Source organism: Colobus angolensis, unplaced genomic scaffold (assembly GCF_000951035.1).
Source record: "Colobus angolensis palliatus isolate OR3802 unplaced genomic scaffold, Cang.pa_1.0 Scaffold26, whole genome shotgun sequence".
Classification (NCBI taxonomy): domain Eukaryota; kingdom Metazoa; phylum Chordata; class Mammalia; order Primates; family Cercopithecidae; genus Colobus; species Colobus angolensis.
The window spans coordinates 15,048,013-15,072,778 of NW_012115821.1; the positions used below are offsets into that span (position 1 = coordinate 15,048,013).

The following is a 24,766-nucleotide window of genomic DNA, read 5'->3' on the forward strand; positions in this document are numbered from 1 at the left end:
TTTTTTTTTTTTGTTTTTTTGTAGAGACAAGATTTTGCTATGTTGCCCTGATTGGTCTTGAACCCCTGGGCTCAAGCAGTCTGCCTGCCTCATTCTCCGAAAGTGCTAGGATTACAGGGGTGAGATATGTTTTACTTTCCTCTTAATTTCTTTTTTTAATCAATTGGTTGCTCAGGAGCATGTTGTTTAGTTTTCATGTATTTGTATAGTTCTGAGTGTTCCTCTTGTTACTGATGTATACTTTTATTCTATTGTGGTCAGATAAGATACTTGGTATTACTTCAATTAAAACAATCTTCTAAGGTTTCTTTTTTGTGTCCTAATGTATGGCCAATCCTGGAGAATGTTTTATGTGCTGATGAAGAGAATGTGTAGTCTGCAACTACTGTGAATTGTTCTGTAAATGTCTTTTAGGTCTCTTTGGTCTATGGTACAGTTTAAATTTGCAGTTTCTTTGTTGACTTTCTGCCTAGATGATCTGTCCAATGCTAAGAGTGGGGTGTTGAAGTCTCCAGCTTATTGTATTGGGGTCTACCTCTACCTTTAGATCTAATAATATTTGCTTTATATATCTAGGTGCTCTGGTGTTGGTTTTGTTGTTGTTGTTGTTGTTGTTTTGAGACAGAGTTTCACTCTTCTTGCCCAGGCTGGAGTGCAATTGCACAATCTTGGTTCACCACCACCTCTGCCTCCCAGGTTCAAGTGATTCTCCTGCCTCAGCCTCCCAAGTAGCTGGGATTATAGGCATGCACCACCATGCCCAGCTAATTTTCTATTTTTAGTAGAAACAGGGTTTCTCCATGTTGGTCAGGCTGGTCCCAAACTCCCGACCTCAGGTGATCTGCCCACCTTGGCCTCCCAGAGTGTAGGGATCAGCCCTACAGGGTCTGTGGGTTTTTCTCCCCGTGTGCAGAGATGAGAGATCATAGAAATAAAGACACAAGACAAAGAGATAAAAGAAAAGACAGCTGGGCCCAGGGAACCACCAAGACATGGAGACCGGTAGTGGCCCCAAATGCCAGGCTGTGCTCTTATTTATTGGATACAAGACAAGGGGACAGGGTAAGGAGTGTGAGCCATCTCCAATGATAGGTAAGATCACGTGTGTCATGTGTTCACTGGACAGGGCCCCTTCCTTGTTTGGCAGCCAAGGCAGAGAGAGGAGAGAGAGAGAGAGAGAGAGAGAGGAGAGACAGCTTATGCCATTATTTCTGCATTTCAGAGACTTTTAGTACTTTCACTAATTCTGCTACTGCTACCTAGAAGGCAGAGCCAGGTGTACAGGAGCATGAAAGTGGACCAGGAGTGTGACTGCTGAAGCACAGCATCACAGGGAGATGTTTAGGCCTCCAGACAACTGCAGGCGGGTGTGACTGATGTCAGGCCCTCCACAAGAGGTGGTGGAGTAGAGTTTTCTCTAAACTCCCCCGGGGAAAGGGAGACTCCCTTTCCCAGTCTGCTAAGTAGCGGGTGCTTTTCCTTGGCACTGATGCTACTGCTAGACCACAGTCTGCTTGGTAATGGGCGTCTTCCCAGACGCTGGCATTACCGCTACACCAAGGAACCCTCTGGTGGCCCTGTCTGGGCATAACAGAAGGCTCACACTTGTCTTCTGGTCACTTTCCACCATATCCCTTCAGCTCCTATCTCTGTATGGCCTGGTTTTTCCTAGGTTATGATTGTAGAGCAAGAATTATTATAACATTGGAATAAAGAGTAATTACTACAAACTAATGATTAGTGATACTTATATATAATCATATCTATGATCTATATCTAGTATAACTTGTTATTTTATATATTTTATTATACTGGAACAGCTCCTGCCCTCGGTCTCTTGCCTCGGTACCTGGGTGGCTTGCTGCCCACACCAAAGTGCTGGCATTACAGTTGTGAGCCACCATGCCTGGCTGAAAAGTTTTCTCTTTTAAAAAAATGTTATTATTAAAATAGAGGGTCTCCCTATGTGACCCAGGCTGGTCTGGAGCTCCTGGGCTCAAGCAGTCCTCCTGCCCACGGCCTCCTAAAGTGCTGGGATTACAAGCGTGAGCCACCGCGCCTGGCCAGGTGCATGTATTTTTACAGTTGTTATATTCTCTTGCTGAATTGATCCCCTTATTATTATATAATATTATTTTTTGTCTCTTTGTATTTTTTAACTTAAAGTCTGTTTTTTCTGATGTAAATATAGCTACTCCTGCTTCCTTTTGGTTTTCGTTGGTGTGGAATATCTCTTTTCATCTTGTTACTGTCAGTCTCTGTCTTTTCAGGTGAGGTGAGTCTCATGTAGGCAGCATATAGTTGGGTATTCTTTATTCATTTAGTCAGTTTATATATTTTAATTGGGGAATTTAATTTGTTTACATTCAAGGTTATTATTGATAATAACCTGAGCTTCTGCTCAAGTAATTTAGGATTCTCTGTATTTATCCGTCTCTTCCCAGTTAGGAGGTAGTGAGTTAGCTGTATGACCTCAGTTCTCTGATGCATCTAAGAAAAGTTGCTGATTTTCAGTTTGTTCAGCTTTTTTCTTATTGTGAGGATGTGAGTAATGACTTCCAAATTCCTGACATTATCTTTTACAGACACTTAAATATTAATGATTTTTTAAAAAATATTTTATGTTTACCCACAAAGTTACCATTTCTGTTGTTCTTTATTCTTTGGTGTTGATCCAGAGTTCCAACTATCTGAAACTTCCCGTAAGATATCTTGTAGTGTAGGTCTACTTGTAATGAATCTTTTCAATATCTATACATCTGGAAAAGAAATAAGTAAATATCTCAAATTTTATATTTTTATCTTTAGGTTTTTTTTTCTATTCCTATAACAGATTATATATTTTTATTTTTAGGAGTTGTGTTTGGTCTATTTAATATTGCCTATTTCTTCTATTATGTTCATGCTTTGCTTTAACTCCTTCGGCATGTTTATAATAACTATTTTAACATTCTCATTGGCTAGTTAAATTATCTCTTCCACTTCTACATCTACATCTAAGACCAATTTTTTTCCTGGTTATGGATGTTGTGAATTTTATATTGGTAAATGCTGGAAATTTTGTATTCCTTTAAAGAGCTTTAGACTTCACTTTTTAGGTAGTTAAATTGCTACTGGGTTAGTTTGATCTTTTCAAGACTTATGCTAGGTGCAGTGGCCCACACCTCTAATCTCAGCTACTCAGAAGGCTAAGCCAGGAAGATTGCTTAAGCTCAGAAGTTTGAGGCTGCAGTGAACTATGATTGTACCACTGCACTTCCAGGCTGGATGACAGAGCAAGACCCCGTCTTTTAAAAAAAAAAAAAAGAAGACGACTTGTGTTTAAGCTTTCTTATAGTAGTTTTAGAGTCAACTTTACTCTAAGGCTATGTTAGCTTCACTACTAAGGAGACCTGAATTCTTCTGGTGTTGAACAAAGACACAACTCTGGTTGGCAAGAACTTATATTTCCTAGTCTTGTGTGATCTCTGGGAGCTATTTAGTTTACAGCCCGTTAGATGTTCTTTTGCTGGCTTCCTAGAATTTTACCTTACTGATGCATGCCTTAGTACAGTCATGTGCCATATAACAATATTTCAGTCAGCAACAAAGTGCATATGCAATGGTGGTTCCATAAGATTATAATAATGCCATATTTTTACTGTTCTTTTCTATGTTTAGATACACAAATACATGCCATTATGTTACAGCTGTGTACTGTATTCAGTACAGTAACATGCTGTACAGATTTATAGCCTAGGAGCAACAGGCTATACCATATACACCATCTAGATTTGTGTAACTACACATTGTGGTGTTCACACAATGATGAAATCACCTAACAACACACTTCTTACAATGTGTGAATAACAATTCTATGAGCAATGCCTGGCTGTATTTATCAGTAGAACCAAGAGAGCACCTCTGTAGATGTGTAAGACGTTCATTCGCCTTTTCCATTCATCTTCCTCCTCTGCTCACAAACTCCAGTCACCTAAGCTTTCCCTAATGCTGATGTTCTCAACTCAGCGATACTGTTGAGGAGAACTTAATGCTGGTTTCCTCAATTCAGCAATACTGCAAAGCTCTGATTCTGATTACACCTCCCTGCTCTGTAGTCTAGAAAGTGCCTCTAGGCACACCGCTGAGGAACAGGGGTCACCTTATTCATCTCTCTTCTCTCAGAGGCCACAGTCCTGCACTGGCTATTGTACAATTTCAAAAAACAGTTGTTTAATTAATTTTGTCCAGTTTTCTAGTCGTTTACAGCAGGTGGGTAAGTACAGTCTAAGTTATTCTATCCAGATTATTAAAGCAGAAATTGATATTCAATTTTAAAACCAGCAATTGTATAACAGTCCTTATTTTGGGAATACAGGGCAAGGAAAGAGATTGAATACCAGGAACTGATGTTTCTTTTAACTGGAGGAGTAAGTCTTAAAAGTGCTGAGAAAAATCCTGATCCAACTTGGCTACAGGACAAAAGCTGGGAGGAAATTTGTCGTGCAAGTGAATTTCCTGCCTTCAGAGGGCTCAGGTAACTGTTTAAATTTGATGATTTATCACTGAATGGCAATAGGTAAACTTGTTCTTCAATCTAGTGATTTTTAAATGGTCCTATAGCTGTCTGGTTTCTATTCCTTGTTCAACAATCTCTTTTAAGTTTTTCCCAATAAAAAGAATAATTCTTAAGCTTTTTTCTATTAGGCAACATTTTTGTGAACATATATATGAATGGCGGAAAATCTATGACAGTAAAGAGCCATATAATGCTAAATTTCCAGCACCAATGGATAACTTAAAGGAACTACAGAAAATAATAATTCTTCGGTGTTTAAGACCTGATAAGGTAAAAGACCAATGTGTTCTATTTGGAACCCAGATAATTTGCCATTTATGAAGTACTAGGCTTAAAGTTACTGTTATTTGATTCTTTAACTCTCAGATTGATTATCCAGCTTACAGTTCATTGAGCTCCTTGGATTTGGATCTGTGGGCTTACTGTTTTCCTCAATTTGGGAATATTTTTGGTTATTATTTCTTCAAATATTATTTCACCCCACCCAGAATTTCAACTGCATATACATTAGATTGCTTAATATGATGCCATGTAATGTAATATAATGTAACTGATACTTTGTTAATTATTTTTCAAGCCTTGGTATCTCCTTGCATCAGTTTGGGTAGTTTCTGTTGCTGTCTTTACATTTGTTGATTTCTTCTTTTGTATTGTCTAATCTGCTACAAATCCCATTCAATTAATTTTTAAATTTTAGTAATTGTATATTTCATCTCTAAAAAATTTGTTTGGTTCTTTTTCTGTATCCTATTTCTCTTTTTAATCTGCTAATATTTTCTTTTAAATAGTTGAACACAGTTATAAGAACTGTTTTTAAATTACTGACTAATAATTCCATCATTTCTGGATCTGTTTCTATTGACTGATTTTACTTTTAGTTATACATGTTTTTCCTGCTTCTTGGCATGTCTAATAATATTTGATTGGATATTGGACATTGTGAATATCACATTGTTGATGAGTTAATTTCATTTTCCTATAAAGATTGTTGAGTTCTGTCCTGCTAGATCAGGGGTCAACAAACACCTGTGGGCCAAATCCAGCCCCATGACCTCTCTGGCCTGGCCCATAAACTGAGAATGTTTTTTATATTTTTAAAGAGTAGTTTTGGCTGGGCACCGTGGCTCATGCCTGTAATCCCAGCACTTTGGAAGGCCGAGGAGGACAGATCACTTGAGGTCAGGAGTTCAAGACCAGTCTGGCCAAGATGGTGAAACCCTGTCACTACCAAAAATACAAAAATTAGCCAGGCATAGTGGTGCATGCCTGTAGTCCCAGCTACTCAGGAGGCTGAGGAAGGAGAATCACTTGAACTGGGAAGGCGGAGGTTGCAGTGAGCAGAGATCACACCACTGCACTATAGCCTGGGCGACAGAGCAAGACTCCGTCTCAAAAAAAAAAAATGTTGCCTTAAAAAGAACATGCGTCCAGGCATGGTGGCTCATGCCTGTAATCCCAGCACTTTGGGAGGCTGAGGCGGGTAGATCGCGAGGTCAGCAGTTTGAGCTGGGGAGGCTGAGGCAAGAGAATCTCTTGAACCTGGGAGGTAGAGGTTGCAGTGATACGAGATCAAACCATTGCACTCCAGCCTGGGTGACAGAGAGAGACTCTGTCTCATAAAAAATAATTAAAAAATCATGCAACAGAACCTGTATATGTCCCACAAAACCTAAAATATTTCCTATCTGGCCTTCTATAGAAAGTTTGTCAACCTCTGTGGTTATGTAGTTAAATTACTGAAGTTTGAATTGTTCCTTTCAAATATTGTTTAAGATTTGTTAGGACTGGTCTAGAATAGCCTTTATTCAATGCATTAATTTAGCTCCACCAAAGTGCCCCTGTCTGGGGCCTTTACTGAATGCTTCAGGCGATCACTAAGGACTCTCTATGGCTTTTGGGAACCTGAATGAGCCACAGCCTTCATGAAGAGTGGTAGCTCCCCAGATCTCCTGGTTACAGCTCCTCAGACTCTTTCCTTGGTCTCATGCATACACACCATAGTGTTCAGCAAGGATTCAGAGGTACTGTGAGTAGATTTCTGAACTCTTCCTGGACAGTTCTTTTTTTTTTTTTTTTTTTTGAGACGGAGTCTCGCTCTGTCGCCCAGGCTGGAGTGCAGTGGGACCTCAGCTCACTGCAAGCTCCGCCTCCTGGGTTTTACGCCATTCTCCTGCCTCAACCTCCCAAGTGACTGGGACTACAGGCGCCTGCCACCTCGCCCGGCTAGTTTTTTGTATTTTTTTTTAGTACAGACGGGGTTTCGGAGAGGATAGCGTTCACTTTGTTTTCTTTTTCTCCGTGATCCGCCCATCTCGGCCTCCCAAAGTGCTGGGATTACAGGCTTGAGCCACCGCGCCCGGCGACAGTTCTCTCCTAATTAGAACTCTGCAATTTCAGCAGCCTTGGCCCCTTTGTAGTCTTTTTCTTGTTTTCCCAACTCAGCATCACTGCATTGCTCTGCCTTAGTCACTCTCCCTGTTCCACAGTCTAGCATATCTCCAAGAAGAAAGTGGAGAGGATAGCGTTCACTTTGTTTTCTTTTTCTCAGTGATCACAGTCATACACCACCTATTGCCCCCTATGCAAAAATGGTTGTTTCATTAATTGTGCCTGTTTTTTAAGTTGTTTGTGGTGGTAGGGTAAATCCAATCCCTATAACCACATCATAGCTAAAAGTAGAAGATGGCAGAAAATTTTGTACATGTCACAATTTTATTAGTTCAAACATGCACAGAAATCTTTCTAAAGGTAAGATAAGTAGGTTGATACCAATTTTCACAAATTTAGGAAAGGTGATCACAGTATTACAAAAGGATAATTTTGTAATAGAAAACAAAGAACCATGTTCATACATCTAGTTTAAACTTTGAGTAATGTTAAAAAAAATTGTTCATGACAAATGTTAAAGCAGTAAGGAAGACTTTGTTCAAGATTATCACAGTAGGAAAGAGAGCTCAGGCTTAGTTCCAAATACAGCAGAGACAGTTGGGGATTTATAGTCAAGGAGCAGGGTTGGGGGAAATTACTAAGAAGAGACATCAAGGGTAGGGGGAATTCTTGCTACACTGACCTAACAGAATTCGTGCTGAAAGCAGGCCAGAGTGATGAGACACCACCTACGTGATGGCACGGTATGAGGAATTTGATCAGATACGGAGGATGATCAGATGGAGAGGGTGGGGGACTCTCACTAAACTGGCTAGCAGAATTCTTGCTACAACTGGGCTCTTGAAGACAGGCCTCATAGAAAAAAGGGCTCAGAGAAGCCTGTCTAACGAAGGTTTGTTTGAGGAAAGAAGCTTTACCAGTAAGTCACTTCACCTACACCATGAAAAATATGAAGGTGTTGAAAGTGATTGCAATAGTCCCTTCATTTCTTCCTTGTTTTTTTTTTTTTTTAAAACAAACAAACAAACAAACATTTTACAGTTTTAGTAAAGTCTCACAAGGAACATTATCTAATGCTCTGTCTCTGAGTAGATTTAAACAGAGGCCTACATAAATGTTTTACCCCTTACCCTGACTCCCAAAGACCTTTGTACATTGTTAATACTCACCTCATTCTTCCCAGATAGTTAGTTGTGTGTGCATATGTGTCTGTGTGTGTTTGTTCTCCTCTCACTAGAGAGTCCCTTTAAGTCCCTGGAACCCCTAAACAATGCTTTATTCATTATCACCAGTAGCCTCCCTTGTTCATGGTGAAGACTTAATAGCTTTGTATCTGGGAACAGCTGCCTATTTTCACTTTACAGAATGGCTCCCTGATGGGCAGTAGAGATATTGTTTCAATACCACATGTAGGGTTTTTGCTTCATCTACCATGTTTGGAAGCCTATGCTTATATACCATAGCACTTACCCCATTAGATTGTACAATAATTGTCTGCTTATTTTTTAGGACCTCCCACTAGACTATGAGCTTCTTGAGGTCAAGACTCATATATTATTTTGCTCTATATCACCAGGATTTAGAGCAATGTCTGGCAGATGGTAGAAGCTCAACAAATGTCTGTGAATTAAGTTGAATTGAATTGAGTTAAACTAAATGTAATTAATGCCTATATTATTCAGGTCTTCTACTTTCCCTCTATTCTCCAGAGAAATAAAACAAAAGGGAAGGGGAATTGATTGATTGATTCATTCATTCATTCATTGATTTTCTGAAAGGAATTGGCTGGTGTGATTGTGGAAGCTGGTGAATTTGCACAGTAAGCTGGCAGGCTGGAAACTCAAGGAGTCGATGTTGTAACTTGAGTTCAAAGGCAGTTTGCTGGCAAAAGGTCCTCTTTCTCAGGAGAAATCAGGCTTTTTTCTTTCTTAAGGCTTTCAACTGATTGTATGAGGCCCACCACATTATGGAGGGCAATCTGCTTTACTCCAAATCTACTAATTTGAATATTAATCTCATCCAAAAATACCTTCACAGCAACATGTAGACTGCTATTTGACCAAATACCAGGATATCATGGTCTCACAGGCCATCTTTGACTCATTTGTATAACAATTCAATAGGTTAAAAATGGTATCTAAGTATAGTTATAATTTGTATTTTTCTAATTATTATTATAAGTATTTGAGTATAAATGAAGCTGCTGTAACAAAGGGACCTAAAGTACAGTGGCTTAAATCAAATAGAAGTTAATTTCTCTGTCTCCTAACAGCTCAGAGGCAAATGATTAAGGGCTGACAGGGAAGCTCAGCTCCTGAGATCACCCAGAAACTCAGGTTCTTTCATGCTTACAGTGTGGTCCTCATCAGCAAAATGGAAGCTGGCTTGTGAACACTGTTGAAAAGAGAAGAAAATGTTGAAGGCAAATAACTTCCTTAAAATATAATCTGGAAGATCCATACATAATTTCTACTTCTATCTCTCTGGCCAAAACTTAGTCACATGGCCACATTACCTGCAAGAAATGCCAGGAAAACTTGGGGTTCTAATACCAAACAGAGACAAATAAGTGGGACAATATGCAATCTCTGCTATAATGAGTGACACTGAGCATCCCTCATATGTTTAGGATCAATTTGTACTTCATTTTCTCTAAGCAGTTCATCTCCTTTGCCCATTTTTCTTTTGGATAATTAGTCTTCTCCTATAAATGTATATAGTTTTTATGTATTAGAGAAATTAGTGCTTTGTCTGTGATGCCACATGCTTTTTTTGATCATTAGACTCAAATTGTATTCTTTGTTATTTTTCAGTAATAATCAAATCTGTTATGTGAAATAAAAGTTGCTCTAAAGATCATATCTTTTCTCTTCAACAGATAACCCCAGCTATAACAAACTATGTAACTGACAAACTAGGGAAAAAGTTTGTAGAACCTCCACCATTTGATTTGACAAAGAGTTACTTGGATTCAAATTGCACCATTCCCTTAATTTTTGTTCTATCTCCAGGAGCAGATCCTATGGCCAGTAAGTGCATATACTATAAACTTTAAAGAAATTATAAATAAAACATCTTGTTCAATACTCATTTCTTATATGATTATAAATCAGTTAGTAAATCCGATATTTACAGAGAAATGTAACTAGAATTTTTCATGATAAAACAGCTATACATAAGGCACTTTTTTATAATTTTAGAGTAAGTAGTGTGACCATTTTTTTGTGCCTCTCATAGGCCTGCTGAAATTTGCAAATGATAAATCTATGTCTGGAAATAAGTTTCAAGCTATTTCACTGGGACAGGGACAAGGACCAATTGCAGCAAAAATGATTAAAGCAGCAATAGAAGAAGGAACTTGGGTGTGCCTACAGAACTGCCACCTTGCAGTCTCCTGGATGCCCATGTTGGAAAAAATATGTGAAGATTTTACCTCTGAAACCTGTAACTCATCCTTTAGGCTTTGGCTGACAAGCTATCCATCTCCAAAAGTATGTTTATTTCCTTGTAGAGTTTAGTACGTTTACTTAGCTATCTGTATATCTTGTTTGTTTTGTTTGTTTTGAGACGGAGTCTCACTCTGTCTCCCAGGCTGGAGTGCAGTGGCGCAATCTCGGCTCACCGCAACCTTCACCTCCCAGGTTCAAGCGATTCTTCTGCCTTAGCCTCCCTAGTAGCTGGGATTATGACACCATGTAGTAGCTCATGCCACTAGTAACGCATGCCACCATGCTCGGCTAATTTTTGTATTTTTAAGTAGAAACGGGGTTTTATCATGTCGGCCAGCCTGGTCTAGAACTCCTGACCGTAGGTGATCCACCCACCTCAGCCTCCCAAAGTGCTGGAATTTCAGGCGTGCACCACCACGCCTGGCCAGCTGTCTGCATATCTTAATCAAGCCTTAGATACTTAACCTTAAGAAGTTTTTTAAATATTTCTGGAGTCCTCCATTATGCCTGTTTCTTAATCCATTTGTATATGCACTTTTAGAGCCTCCACTTGCTATCTTGTATAATGCTCTCCATTTATTTTGTCTTAGTTCCCAGTAACAATTCTACAGAATGGAGTAAAAATGACTAATGAACCTCCCACGGGTCTTCGGCTGAATCTTCTTCAATCATATCTCACTGATCCAGTTTCTGATCCTGAGTTTTTCAAGGAATGCCGTGGAAAGGAACTGGTAATATTCATCTTTTGGAACTTTTAAAATGTGTTTTATAGTGATCAAATATGGAAGTGTAAAATTTTATTTAATAATGCTTTTATAAAATTTTTATTTAATGTTTTTAAAACTTTAAGCATTTCTTAACAAGACAAAAATTGTACTTATCTTGTTCACCATTTTATTCAATATAGTTTGTGTTCTGCTTCCCACATAGTAGACATTGAAATAAATACTTGTTGAATGAATGAATCTTAGTTTGTAAGCCAAAGCCCAATAATGTTTTTGATTAGGACTCGAGAGTAGAAATCTATTTTCCCATTGTTTATTCTTTTTAAACAAGTGTGTGTGCCGGGCCCTCTCCTAGGTAGTGTAGATATAAAGCAATGAGAACAAAATAGACACACAAAGAAATCTGCCTTGATGGAACTTAAATTCTAGTAATAATGTTAAGCATATTAATAGTGCTTTTCTTTGTATCCACCTAAAACAGTTTTGTTTACAGTACTGGGGACTTTAAGGATCCCAGTACAAAGTACTCATTTCCCTGCCTGAATTCTTACCAACTGAGAAACAGGGGAAAGTATGAATGTATAGTAACCAAAGCATAAGCTTAATTATTGATATAGACTAGATTGGAAGATATAGCTTATATCTGTGAACAAATGGGTTTCATATTACAGAACCCTAAAATTAAGCAAATTTATCCACCCAGAAGAGTAAAGGAAAACCCAGGTCCCTGTAAGAAGCTCACTTCCAAGAAAGAAAAGAGAGAAGCTGGGCTGAGCATATCTGGTTAATTTTCCCCAAATTTACCAGTCAGGTAGGTCACTCCCTTCTCCTGCAGCAAGTGAGTACAAGAATGGAGAAAAGTCCAGCGTGTTACGTTATTAACTGGGCACATGAAAGGAAACATTACTGAGGGAAAATCATCCCCTGCCCTCACCCCAACATGTACTGTTTATCATATTTGCATGTTTGAGCTAGAAAAAATGATATTGAAGGTAAAATAATAAATTCTTTGAAAGTCAGGTATTTTCCCTCTGCTTAATGATACTTTCTGTGTACCCTAGTTCTGCACCATACTTTTGTTTGCAAGTGTTAGAACAAGAGAGGATATTTTGTGGTTTTATTGAGAAAAGAGCTTAGCAGAAGGAAGAAGATAGTATGGTGTCTGATCCCCATCCAGAGTTTGAGCTCCTGCAATTAAAAGAGAGAGGGCAAGTGAGAAGGGAAACTTTGAAAGATTCTAAGCTCAAGCAGAGTTAGTCTGGGACTCAGATTATTCAAATAAAAATGGTGCTAAGTTAGAGAAGAAGCATTCTCACTCCTTGTGTATTACAACATTGAGCAAGCAACTAAGTATTGGGATTTGTTGGGATATCTGAAGTTAGTATCCTTGCCATGTATCATTATTTTTGTGATGAACAGTAGTAATAGGTAAGGCTTCACCAAGCAACTTCTCTGGTAGTACAAACAAATGAAAGCTGGGGTAAGAGAAGTAAAAGAATGTAAATGCCCTGTGACGTGCGTTCTCAATATGCATCCAATTCTTCTAGAGGGCTTGTTCAAACACATCTTGCTGGGTCCCATCCCCAGAGGCTCTGATTCAGTGGATCTGGGGCGGGGCTTAAGAATTTATAGTTCTAACAAATTCCCTGGTGATGTTGATGTGGCCAGTCCTGGAATCACACTTTGAAAACCATTGCCTTCCAGTTTCTGCAGGTGACTGGTTTGTAGACATATGTGAAATTCCACTGAGGCTTCCAGAAATAGCTGGAATGCCTTTCAATAAGGCTAATTTCTGACAATTAGGCCAGCAATAATTTGAACTATCATCATTTGGCCATTAAAAGTAAATATGATCTTTTTAATCACAGGTTGTTGATATCTTGGGCATTTGAATTACCTAGCAATGATAAGACATTCGTTGTCAGTCTATAGGTCTGTCACCTGTACTCACTTTATTCTTCTTAAGGGTAGGGATACATTTCTGTATCTTCACTTATTTATTCAGCAAATATTTATTGAGTACCTACTAGGTGCAAGGCATTCTTATAGAAACTGGTAATATGGCAATGAACATATAAATATATAAAAACATGTAAAAATTCCTATCTTTATGGAGCTGACATTTTAGTCAAAGGAAATCTATGGAAGGCAAGCTCAACTGTAATTCCCACAAACCCGGGGGACTTGTTAAAGCTACAGATGTCAGTGCCATACTTCTGGAATTCTGATTCACTAACTTTGAAGTAAGGCTCAAGAATAAGCATAAATATAGCATATCATATATACACCATGGCCAAGCGGGATTTATCCCCCGGGATGCTAAAATGATTCAACTTATAAAAATCAATTAATGTAATACACATTAACAGAAGAAGGATAAAAATCACATGATCATCTCACTAAATGCAGAAAAAGCATCCAACAAAATTCAATGCTTGTTTATAATATAAACTGTCAGCTGGGCATGGTGGCTCATGCCTGTAATCCCAGCGCTTTGGGAGACTGAGGTAGGAGGGATCACTTGAGATCAGGAGTTTGAGAGCAGCCAAGCCAACATGGTGAAACCCTGTCTCTACTAAAAATACAAAAAAAAAAAAAAAAAAAATTAGCCGGCTGTGGTGGTGTGTGGCTATAATCCCAGTTACTCGGGAGGAGGCAGGAGAATTGCTTGAGCCCGTGAGGTGGAGGGTGCAGTGAGCTGAGATTGTGCCACTGCACTCCAGCCTGAGCAACAAAGCAAGACTCCATCTCGGGAAGAAACAAAACAAAACAAAACAAAAAACAACTCTTAACAAATGAGGAATAGAAGAAGATTACCTCAACATAATAAAAGACAATATGAAAATACCACAACTTATGCTCAACCATGGAAAAACTGAAAGTTTTTCCTGTAAGATCAGAAACAAGGCATGGAAGCCCACTCTTCCTACTTCTGCCTAGACCGGAAGTCCTAGACAGAACAATTAGGCAAGAAAAAGAAACAGGAGGTATCCAAATCAAAGCAAAAAAAGTAAAAGTGTCCTTGTTTGCAGATGATGTGATCTTATACATACAGAAAACCACAAAACTCCACACAAGAAAAACCTGTTAGAGCTGATCAATGAATTTAGTAAAGTTGTAGGGTACAAAATCAACATATAAAAATTAGTTGCATTTCTGTACACCAACAACAAACTATATGAAATGGAAATTAGGAAAACAATCCCATTTATAATCGTACCAAAAACAATAAAATACTTAGGAATACATTCAACTGAGGAGGTGAAAGATGTATACACTGAAAACTATAAAACACTGATGCAGTAAGTTAAAGTAAGACACAAACATGGAAAAATATCCCATGTCCATGGATTGGAAGACTTAATAGTATTAAAATGTGCAAACTAACCAAAGTGATCTACAAATTTAATTTAGCAATCCCTATCAAAATCCCAATGACTTGGTTTTTTTTACAGAAATAGAAAAAAAACTCTAAAATTCATATAGAACCACAAAAGATCTTAAATGGACAAATCAATGTTGAGAAAAAACAAAGCTAGAGGCATCATACTTCCTGATTTCAAAATATAATACAAAGCTATAGTGATTAAAACAATATGGTACAGGTTAAGTATACCTTATCTGAATGCTTGGGATTTTTTTTTTAATTTTGGAATATTTGCATTGTACTTACCAGTTAACATTCCAAATACAAAAATACAAAACCTGAAATGCTCTGATGAGCATTTCCTTTGAGCATCATGTTGGTAGTCAAAAACTTTTGGATTTTGGAGCATTTTGGATTTTGGGTTTTTGGGTTTAGGATGCTCAACCTGTACTAGCATAAAGTCAGACATACAAACCAGTGGAAAAGAATAGAGAGCCCAGAAATCAATCTACACATATAAGGTCAACAGATCTTTGATAGAGGTGCCAAGAATATACAATGGGAGAAGTATAGTCTGTTCAACAACTGGTATTGAGAAAACTGTATATCCACATGCAAAAGAATGAAATTTAACTCTTATATTACACTATACATAAAAATCAACTCAAAATGGATTAAAGACTTAAATGTAAGATTTGAAACTGTGAAACTTATGGAAGAACACTTAGAAGGAAAGCTTCATGACATTGATCTTAGCAATAATTTCATAGATATGACACCAAAAGCACAGGCAACAAAAACAAAGTAGGATCAAATCAAACTAAAAAGCTTCTGCACAGCAAAGGAAATGATCAACAAAGTGAAAAGCCAACCTAAGGAATGGGAGAAATTAGTTGCAAACCATATGTTAGATAAGGGGTTAATTTTCAAAAAATATATGGAACACCTCCATAACAACAACAACAAACAAAGAATAACCAGATTAAAAATGGGCTAAAGATTTGAATAGACATTTCTCCAAAGAAGACATACAAATGGCCAACAGAAATATGGAAAAATGCTCAATGTCACTAGTCAGCAGGGAAATGCAAATCAAAACCACAGTGAGGTATCATCTCACACCTTCTGGGATGGCTATTATCAGAAAACAAAACACAACATGTATTAGCAAGGACAAAATTGGAGCCTTCTTACACTGTTTGTGGTAATGCAAAGTGGTGCAGTCATTAACGAAAACAGTATGGAGACTCTCAAAAAATTTAAAACAGAACATATCCAGCAGTCTCACTTCTGAGTATCCAAAAAAAATTGAAATCAAGATCTCTAAGAGATATTAGCAGGCCAATGTTCGTTGCAGCACTATTCACAATAGCCAATATTTGGAAACATCCTAAATGCCCATTTGTAAAATATTATTCAGCCTTAGAAAAGAAGAAAACACTGCCATATATGACAACATGGATAAAACTTGAAGACATTATCCTAAGTGAACTAAGCCAGTCACAGAAAGAGAAATGCTGTATGATTCCACTTATATAAGGTATCAAAAATAGTCAAACTCATAGAATCAGAAGGTGGTTTCCCAGGGCTGTGGGAGGGGGAAATAGGGAGTTGCTTATTAATGGGAATACTGTCTCAATTATGCAAGGTGAATAAATTCTGGAGATTCGCTGTACAACATTGTCCTTATAGTTAACAATACTGTATTGTACACTTAAAAATTTAAGACGGTAGATTTCATGTTAAATGTTTTACCACAATAAAATGAAAATTATTAAAACATATGATATAAACAAACAAGTTTGCATGTTCAACTAAGTTAGCAAGCACTGTGCTCAACAGCCATGATAGTGTTATGAACTAAAGGAGGACAAAGAAAGGAAGGGAGGGAAAGGGCAAACATTTATTGACCACCAGCAGATTTCAGTTAGTTTAACTATATAAGCCTTGCAACAGTCCTGTAATATAGGTATCATTTTCACACACCTATTTGTTAAATAAGGAAACTGAGGCTCAAATGAATTAAATAAATTATTGAGGTCATTGAATTAGTCTGTTCTTACACTGCTATAAAGAAATACCCGAGACTGGGTAATTTATAAAGGGAAGAGGTTTAATTGACTCACAATTCCACATGGCTGGGGAAGCCTAGGGAAACTTACAATCATGGTGGAAGGTGAAGGGGAAGCAAGCACCTTCTTCACAAGGCGGCAGGAGTGAGAACAGCGAAGGAAGAACTTCCAAATGCTTATAAAACCATCAGATCCCATGAGAACTCACTATCACAAGAACAGTATGGGGGAAGCTGCCCCCATGATCGAGTCACCTCCCTCCCTCAACACGCAGGGATTACAGGTCACTCCCTTGATAAGTGGGGATTACAAATTGAGATGAGATTTAGGTGAGGACACAGAACCAAACGGTATCAGTCATACAGCTCAGCCCAGTGCTGGAGGTGGGATTTGGTACCCAGGACGTCTCACTCTTTCCATTTGTGTGTGATTCACTCTGCTTGGCTGAGTCAAAAAAAAGCTTCATGGAAGAAGTGATATTTGAAGTAGGAACAAGAAGTATGTTTAATATGTACAACTATTATAACAAGGTTGTTGAAAGAGCAATAAGGACCTCATTTTGGCTAAACTGGTAGGAAATAAGAACGGGAAGGAATATTGGGTCAAGACTGGAAGTCTTTACATGCCTTGCTAAGGAGTTTGAATGAGTCAACACAAAACAGCATCACATCATAGAAAACAGACTAAAATGCATACCTTCACTGACAGGAGGTCAGTGGTATCATCTTTAGGCAGAGAAGGCAGCATCCTACTGCCCCCTTGGCTTAATCAAAAACAGGCATAAAAAACAAAGGTATTATTTTTAAAGAAATTATGTTTTAATGTTTAAAAGCTTTTTAAAGAATATCTGGCTTTTAAAATATCTAGATAACAGGACTGTGACAAACTACACTGATGTCCTTTGTCACAGCTCTTCAGTCCATATCTAATTTCAGCCACAACTGTAGAAGATAGTTCTTTGTGAGTTCAGACTCTTCATAGGCTACAGCACCTTATCTCAAGTATGCATCTTTCTGTTTTCTTTCCTCAAGATTTCTCTGATGCAACAGGAGCCTTCTTGGCCTGTAGACACACAAGCATAGACCAAAAATGTGGAGAAATTATCAACTCCAGGGACAACCTTCAACTAATCAGGGACCACTTGTCCCATCAGAACTGAGTCCTCATCACAGCAACAACTTCCATAATTCTTCCTGATACTGACTTTTTCTCTTTTTCTGCCTCCCTTTCCCTACTCCTCTCCTGCTTCCTGGGGTCACTTCTCACATACACCCACCTTCACCCTCGTCTTTCTCTCAAGGTCTACTTCTGGAGGAACCCAGTCTAAATAAAGTAAAAAGACAGAAACAAATGTGATCATTCAATTTTCCAAAACTTTAAGGATGGTTCCAGCCTTAAGAAAACCCACTATTTAAAAATATGTAGAAAATATATGTAAATTAGATACTTGTTCTTATTGCTAAAGTTTCTTCCCCTATGAAATGTTTCACCACAGCATTCATCTAGTATATTTAAAATATGCTTTGAAGTACTTACAACATTTCAAAAACATATCTACACAATAAAGCGTAGTGTACTTGCATTCTAATATTAAAGAATAATGTCTGCCACTGCATTGTATGAAAATAGCTGGATGGATTTTCACTGGATTTGGAGCTATGCTTGAAATGTTCTAAATTAAAATACGTGCTGTGTATCGTACTTGAAATCTACTTGGGGAGACCTTAAAGAGTTTGGCGACCATCCTCTGGAACACTGACACAGATTTTGTGAGAAGCCCACGCGACATGCATATCACATACACGAGGATGCCACAAAAGCAGATCAAATAAACAATGGTTTCAAAAATGATTTTCAAATGGAAAGTTACAAAGTCATGAATGACATACTGGGATGTATTCATGTCATAATGGTTAATCACTCCCCTGAACTTAGTCTCAAGCATATGCCAGCAAGTTTACAGAATAACATTTAAGTATTGAAGTTGTAAATATCTACGAGTAATACCAAAGTATTATTAGTCAATACTTTGGTAAAATGATACCATTTTTGCATTTTAACAAGGCTTAATATTACTATGGTTTGTCCAGCTTTGGAGATTTGAATTAAATCATAAGATGAATACTATTTATAGTAAGTATTATTTTAGATAGGATTTTTTTAAAATAGAAGTTTGTAGAGATACGTGATCACATAATCTTGTAATGAGAAAGATCATTTATTCCTCTCATTTTACTGATGGAATCTGACGAGAATTTTTTTCTTGTGTACTTTTTATATTAAAGGCCTGGGAGAAGTTACTGTTTGGAGTTTGTTTTTTTCATGCCCTTGTGCAAGAGAGAAAGAAATTTGGTCCTCTTGGTTGGAATATTCCATATGGATTTAATGAATCTGACTTGCGCATCAGTATCCGACAACTGCAGGTAAAACTAACAAGAAATTAACATTCATGAAGGATCACTATTTATCAGGCCCTAGGCAAGTCTTTTGCTTGGAATAACTGATTCACTTCTCCCAGCATCACTAACAAGTGGGTAGATGGTAATAACTATGGCTTATGAAACACTATATCCATCTGGATTCTTCCTGCTGCAAGTAATGGGAAATCTGATTCAAACTGGCTTAAACCACAGTGAAACTCATTACTCACATAATAAAGAGGTGCAGAAGAAGAACATGCTCTGGGTTTGGTTGATTCAGCAACATCACAGTCTTGTCATCGAGGACCCTGGTTCTTTGTATTTGTGCAGTGCCATCATCAGTGTTGGCTTAACATATGTCCTCACTATCCTCTCCTTTCCTCCACTTGGTCAGTTCTACAGCTTAGCTCTATCAATCAACAGAAATAGCTTGTATACTTTCAGCAGAAAAATAATTTATTGAAAGGATATTGGGTAGCTCAAAGTATCACCAAGACAGCTGGAGAGCCAAGCTCAGAGAAGAGGCATCCAGAGTCAAATCCAAAATCACTCTGTGTCTGGTAAGGCAGCATCTCTACCCTTGTTGAATATTAGACCCCAGAGCTTGCATGGCTGCCACATAGACTCTAGTCTACTGCAGGCCTCTGCTGTCATGACCACATTCAAAGAGATTCTTTGGTGTTACTGATTTTTTTGTTTGTTTGTTTGTTTGTTTTTGAGATGGAGTCTCGCCCTGTTGCCCGGGCTAGAGTGCAGTGATGTAATCATAGCTCACTACAGCCTTGAACTCCTGGGCTCAAGCAATCCTCTTGCCTCAGCCTCTGGAGTAACTGGGACTACAGGCACATGCCACCATTCCCAGATAATTTTGTTTGGAGACAGAGTTTCACTCTGTCATCCAGGCTGGAGTGCAGTGGCATGATCTCTGCTTACTGCAAACTGCGCCTCCCAGTTCAAGTGATTCTTATGCTTCAGCCTCCCAAGCAGCTGGGACTACAGGTGTGTGCCACCATGCTCGGCTAATTTTTTGTATTTTTTAGTAGAAATGGGGTTATGCCATGTTGCCCAGGCTTGTCTCAAACTCCTGAGTTCAGGTAATCCACCCACCTCAGCCTCCCAAAGTGCTGAGATTACAGGCATGAGCCACTATGCCCGGCCCCTTGTAGGTGTTTTTTGTTTTTTGGGTTTTTTTTTTTTTTTTTTTTGACGTATTTTGTAGAGACAGGGTCTTGCTGCATTGCCCAGGCTGGTCTCAAACCCCTGGTCTCAAGCGATCCTCCCACCTCGGCCTCCCAAAATGCTGGGTTATGGGCATGAGCCACCATAGCTGGCCTGTTCTTGCTTCTTTGTACCTTAATCCCCTACTTAGTTTAAGGTGGATGCATCTGAGTAGCCAAGCCCAGGTCACAGGCATAGGCTTCAGCTGTAAGAGAGCTTAGGAAAGTGAGTAGCTGGCCTTTCACACAAACACAGATAATTAATATTTTTCTGCTTTTTTGCTGTTCTGAGAGGCCTTTTTGAAATAGGACCTAATGAAGGGAAAAGAGAAGCATTGATAAAGTCTAATTAATTGGTGCTATTAGATTTCAGTCAGGTAGGTTTTTGTAAGGCTATAAGCATTTAATCACATTTCTAACAACCTTTAAACTAAAAATTGTTAAGACATAATTTGTATAGGAATAGTTGATATTTTATCAAGTCTTTTAAAAAAATTTCAGGGCAGAAACCTTAACTGGAATACAAATGTCCATTTGAAAATCCTTGTAACAGTTGTTGAGATTGGTGCTTATGGAATTGTAACTGCATGATGAAATGACATTGATTTTAAACATTGGTTTTTTAGACCAATTAGTTGGTACAGCCTAAGCTTGAAGAACATTTTGCCAAAACCATCATACTGCATATAATCAATCATCTTCTGGCCAAGCCCCAGCCTACAGCCTCTGATGTCATCAACCTTTCTAGCCCCCACATTGGAAACTGCCAGCATTGGCTGGATCCATGTTTCATTTCTTCAGAAATTGGAAAGATGATTGAGGATTAATCCTTAAGCCATCTTCACCTGGTGTGAGCAGGCTGCCTCTCTTCAAAAGGCAAATCAGAAAACTGATAGCTAAGTGGATACACAGCCGGAGAATGAGCTGTTGGTCTCCAGTTCTTGCATATGCCACAAATTTAACATTAAATTCTCGTGAAGTCTCTTCCTTCAGTTTTGGGGAGGGAAGGGACCCAGTTGAACACACCCTTCCCCTCCCCCAAGGAAGAGACAGGGAGAAACTTTCCTCTTTTTGCAAATAATTCATTTCCCAAAACGACGACCTTCTCTCTTTCTCAGTCCCCTTTCATATCTCTTGACACTTCTCTTACTCTTCAAAACGTGGGCATCTTAAAGGATTAAGCCTTCTTCCAACTTGGTTCTAGAGAATTTAGAAATATTTTTTCTCAACTGTGCATAATTTCTGCTATAATTCCTGCACTATTAAGTAAACTTCAGGGGCAGGAAAAGCTCTCAACCCACAACTTATACCGTCTCAATACACACACTATAAAAAATTCCTGTATATTAGAAAAAGTATGGGATCTGGAACTGGAAGAAATAAATTCAGGCCTTCATATTACTTCATATTCACCAGACTGTTTCCTACTCCGCAGAGTTATTGAGAGGTGAATAAGACAATATAAAAACTATGCAAATGATAGTTTTTATTACTATTATTACAACAGTAAGGACACTAGAAATGCTATGCATTGTTTGCCAGTGGAACTGTGTCATAGTGTGTGATTTATGCTCTTGTACTAAAGTTTGAAATTGCTTTGTTTTTAATCACATTGTGAAAAGTGTCCTATACCAGGCACCTGGTTCTCAGCCTTGGCATGACTGGCATTTTGGGCCAGATAGTTCTTTGCTGTGGGCAGCTCTCCTGTGTATTATCTAGCAGCAGCCCACGCCTCTACCCAATAGATGCCAGTAACACCCCAGCCCCCACCACAGTTGTGACCATCTAAGTTATCTCCAGACATTGCCAAATGTAACCTGGGGGACAAAATTAACCCCAGTTGATAGCGAGTGCCATAAAACAAGGTTTATCCAAATTCATATGAAAAATACTTGGTAATTTCCATGTCATCTTTTTTTGTTAAATGTTTTTCTCATTACAGAAGCAATATGTCTTTATTTCAGAAAAAATTAGAAACACGGACAAGCAATTTAAGATAAAATGCTATCAGCCAGGTGCAGTGGCTCATGCCTGTAATCCCAGCACTTTGGGAGGCTGAGGCAGGTGGATCACTTGAGGTCAGGAGTTCAAGACCAGACTGGCCAACATGGTGAAGCCCTGTCTCTACTAAAAACACAAAAAATTAGCTGGGCGTGGTGGCACACTCCTGTAATTCCAGCTACTTGGGAGGCTGAGGCAGGAGAATTGCTTGGACCCAGGAGGCAGAGGTTGCAGTGAGCCGAGACTATGCCACTGCACTCCAGCCTGGGTGACAGAGCAAGACTCTGTCCAAAAAAAACCTAACAATCTCAGCTACCCAAAGACAACTCATGATGATAATTCTTTCAACCCCCTTTCTAGATAGATAGATACATACTTAAAATAGAAATGAAGCAAAATACTTTAAGGTTTTTCTTGTTTCGTTTTTCCTTTGCTTCAGTTATTTATCAATGAATATGATACAATTCCATTTGAAGCTATATCTTACCTGACTGGGGAGTGTAATTATGGAGGAAGAGTGACAGACGATTGGGACAGGCGTCTCCTATTAACCATGCTGGCTGACTTTTATAATCTGTCCATAGTTGAAAACCCTCATTATAAGTTTTCTCCCAGTGGAAACTATTTTGCACCTCCTAAAGGCACTTATGAGGACTACATTGAATTCATTAAGGTAATGACGTCACCGAAAATAAGGTTAGATTAATGTGTGATTTTTCTAACAGCAAATGGTGAAATGTTCTTCTGTAATATATAGGTTTAGAGTATTATGGTTTTAATCAACTTTTAATAACCTTTTTCTAGTAATTACTGAAAATTAGAAAAATTTGAGTATTCTGTTATTTGATGTTGGGTTTTAACCCTTTTTTGGTCTGCACATGTCTGCCTTATAAATTCATGTATTGTAGGAAAGGAAAAACTTTACCCTCTTATGTTCAGTGCCGGGGCCTGCCAATCAAACTGACAGAAAACAAATCAGCAGGAGAAGAGGCAGTACAGTTTGTACTAATGTTAACATTTTTATGTGCACAGGAGCTTTGCAGAAAAGGAGTGAAAACCAAACAGTGCAGTTGTACTTGGGCATTTACCATTTCAACAGAGGCGGGTAAATTGTAGAGACATGACTAGATAAAGGAAAGCAGATTTAGAGTTCTAGGGGCAATACATTGTGGGAAAGTGATTAGGAAATATATGGGGGAAACTAGTGGAAGATAAGGACTATTTTGAGTGAGGTCTGTTTATACAGACTCATCTCAGTGTCAGTTCTGTCTCCAGTGAGAAGGGTCATTCTCTTCATCCTGGTACAAGAAAGAGGCAATGTATGCCACAAGTCAAAATGGGAAATTGATGCCCTACTTTTAGACAGATAAGGGGAGGGCAGAGACCTCTTTCTGGATCTGTTGATTCTTAATTGCCTTCCGCTCACATAACCCCCATGCCAAAGTAGCATATTTTGGACTAGCGTATCCTGATCATCCCTTTCAGTATCCACGGAAAATATGATGCATGCCTAATTTGCTTTCTGGTAGAAACTTCCATTTACTCAACACCCTGAGATATTTGGATTACATGAAAATGTTGATATCTCCAAGGATCTTCAACAAACAAAAACCCTCTTCGAGTCTTTGCTCCTCACCCAGGGAGGCTCCAAACAGACAGGAGCCGCGGGAAGTACTGACCAGATTCTGTTAGAAATTGCCAAAGATATCCTCAACAAGGTAATGCTTAGCTTAAAATATGTTACTTAAAATATAAATAAAAATGATACTGAAATGACAATCTGAAAACTCCATGTACTAGCATTATGATCTTGAGGAAGAACTTTGCCTCTCTAAGCATTAGTCTCCAAATCTGTTAAATGGTGATACTACTACCAATTGTTTAAAGTTTTTTGAGAACATTAAAGAGATCATGAATTTAAAGTGGCTTATAAAATGCCTGGCATATAATAAGTTCTTAGTAACTGTGGTTGTGGATGTGCTAATGTACATATGACTTACATACATTAATGTATGTTATGAGCTAATGTACGTATACAATCTGGTATTAGCTATTATTATATAATAGCTGAATGAAGCTAATTATCCATTCTGAGAATAATTTGTGATCTTCAAAATCTATTCTTTTAGCTCCCTAGTGATTTCGACATTGAAATGGCACTACAGAAGTATCCTGTGAGATATGAAGAAAGCATGAATACTGTGTTAGTACAAGAAATGGAAAGATTTAACAAGTAAGGATCTATGTCTCCAGTGATTCAGAAGGCAACCCTCCAAAGTCGATAAAAGCACACAATGGTATTGAACCGAAAAGACTATTAAATCCTGTCATTTCATTGGAATTTTCGCTCATTCAAAAAGTTCTGGCCAGGCTCAGTGACTCATACTGTAACCCCAACACTTTATGAGGCTGAGGCAGGAGGATCACTTGAGCCCTGAAATTCCAGCTTCGGAAACATGGCAAAACCCTGTCAACAAAAATTTAAAAATTGGCCGGGCGCGGTGGCTCAAGCCTGTAATCCCAGCACTTTGGGAGGCCGAGACGGGTGGATCACGAGGTCAGGAGATCG

The 24,766-nt window shown here is 38.4% G+C and overlaps 1 protein-coding gene across 1 annotated transcript in view; it reads left to right on the forward strand.

Moving 5' to 3' along the window:
• DNAH12 (dynein, axonemal, heavy chain 12) overlaps nucleotides 1-24,766 on the forward strand; it is a 246,484-nt gene that overhangs the window by 208,347 nt on the left and 13,371 nt on the right. The window contains 9 exon segments of the mRNA XM_011947302.1: nucleotides 4,358-4,516; nucleotides 4,687-4,828; nucleotides 9,825-9,975; nucleotides 10,184-10,437; nucleotides 10,986-11,126; nucleotides 18,845-18,982; nucleotides 22,637-22,870; nucleotides 23,727-23,915; nucleotides 24,327-24,430. Coding sequence (XP_011802692.1) covers nucleotides 4,358-4,516; nucleotides 4,687-4,828; nucleotides 9,825-9,975; nucleotides 10,184-10,437; nucleotides 10,986-11,126; nucleotides 18,845-18,982; nucleotides 22,637-22,870; nucleotides 23,727-23,915; nucleotides 24,327-24,430 — 1,512 coding nt within the window.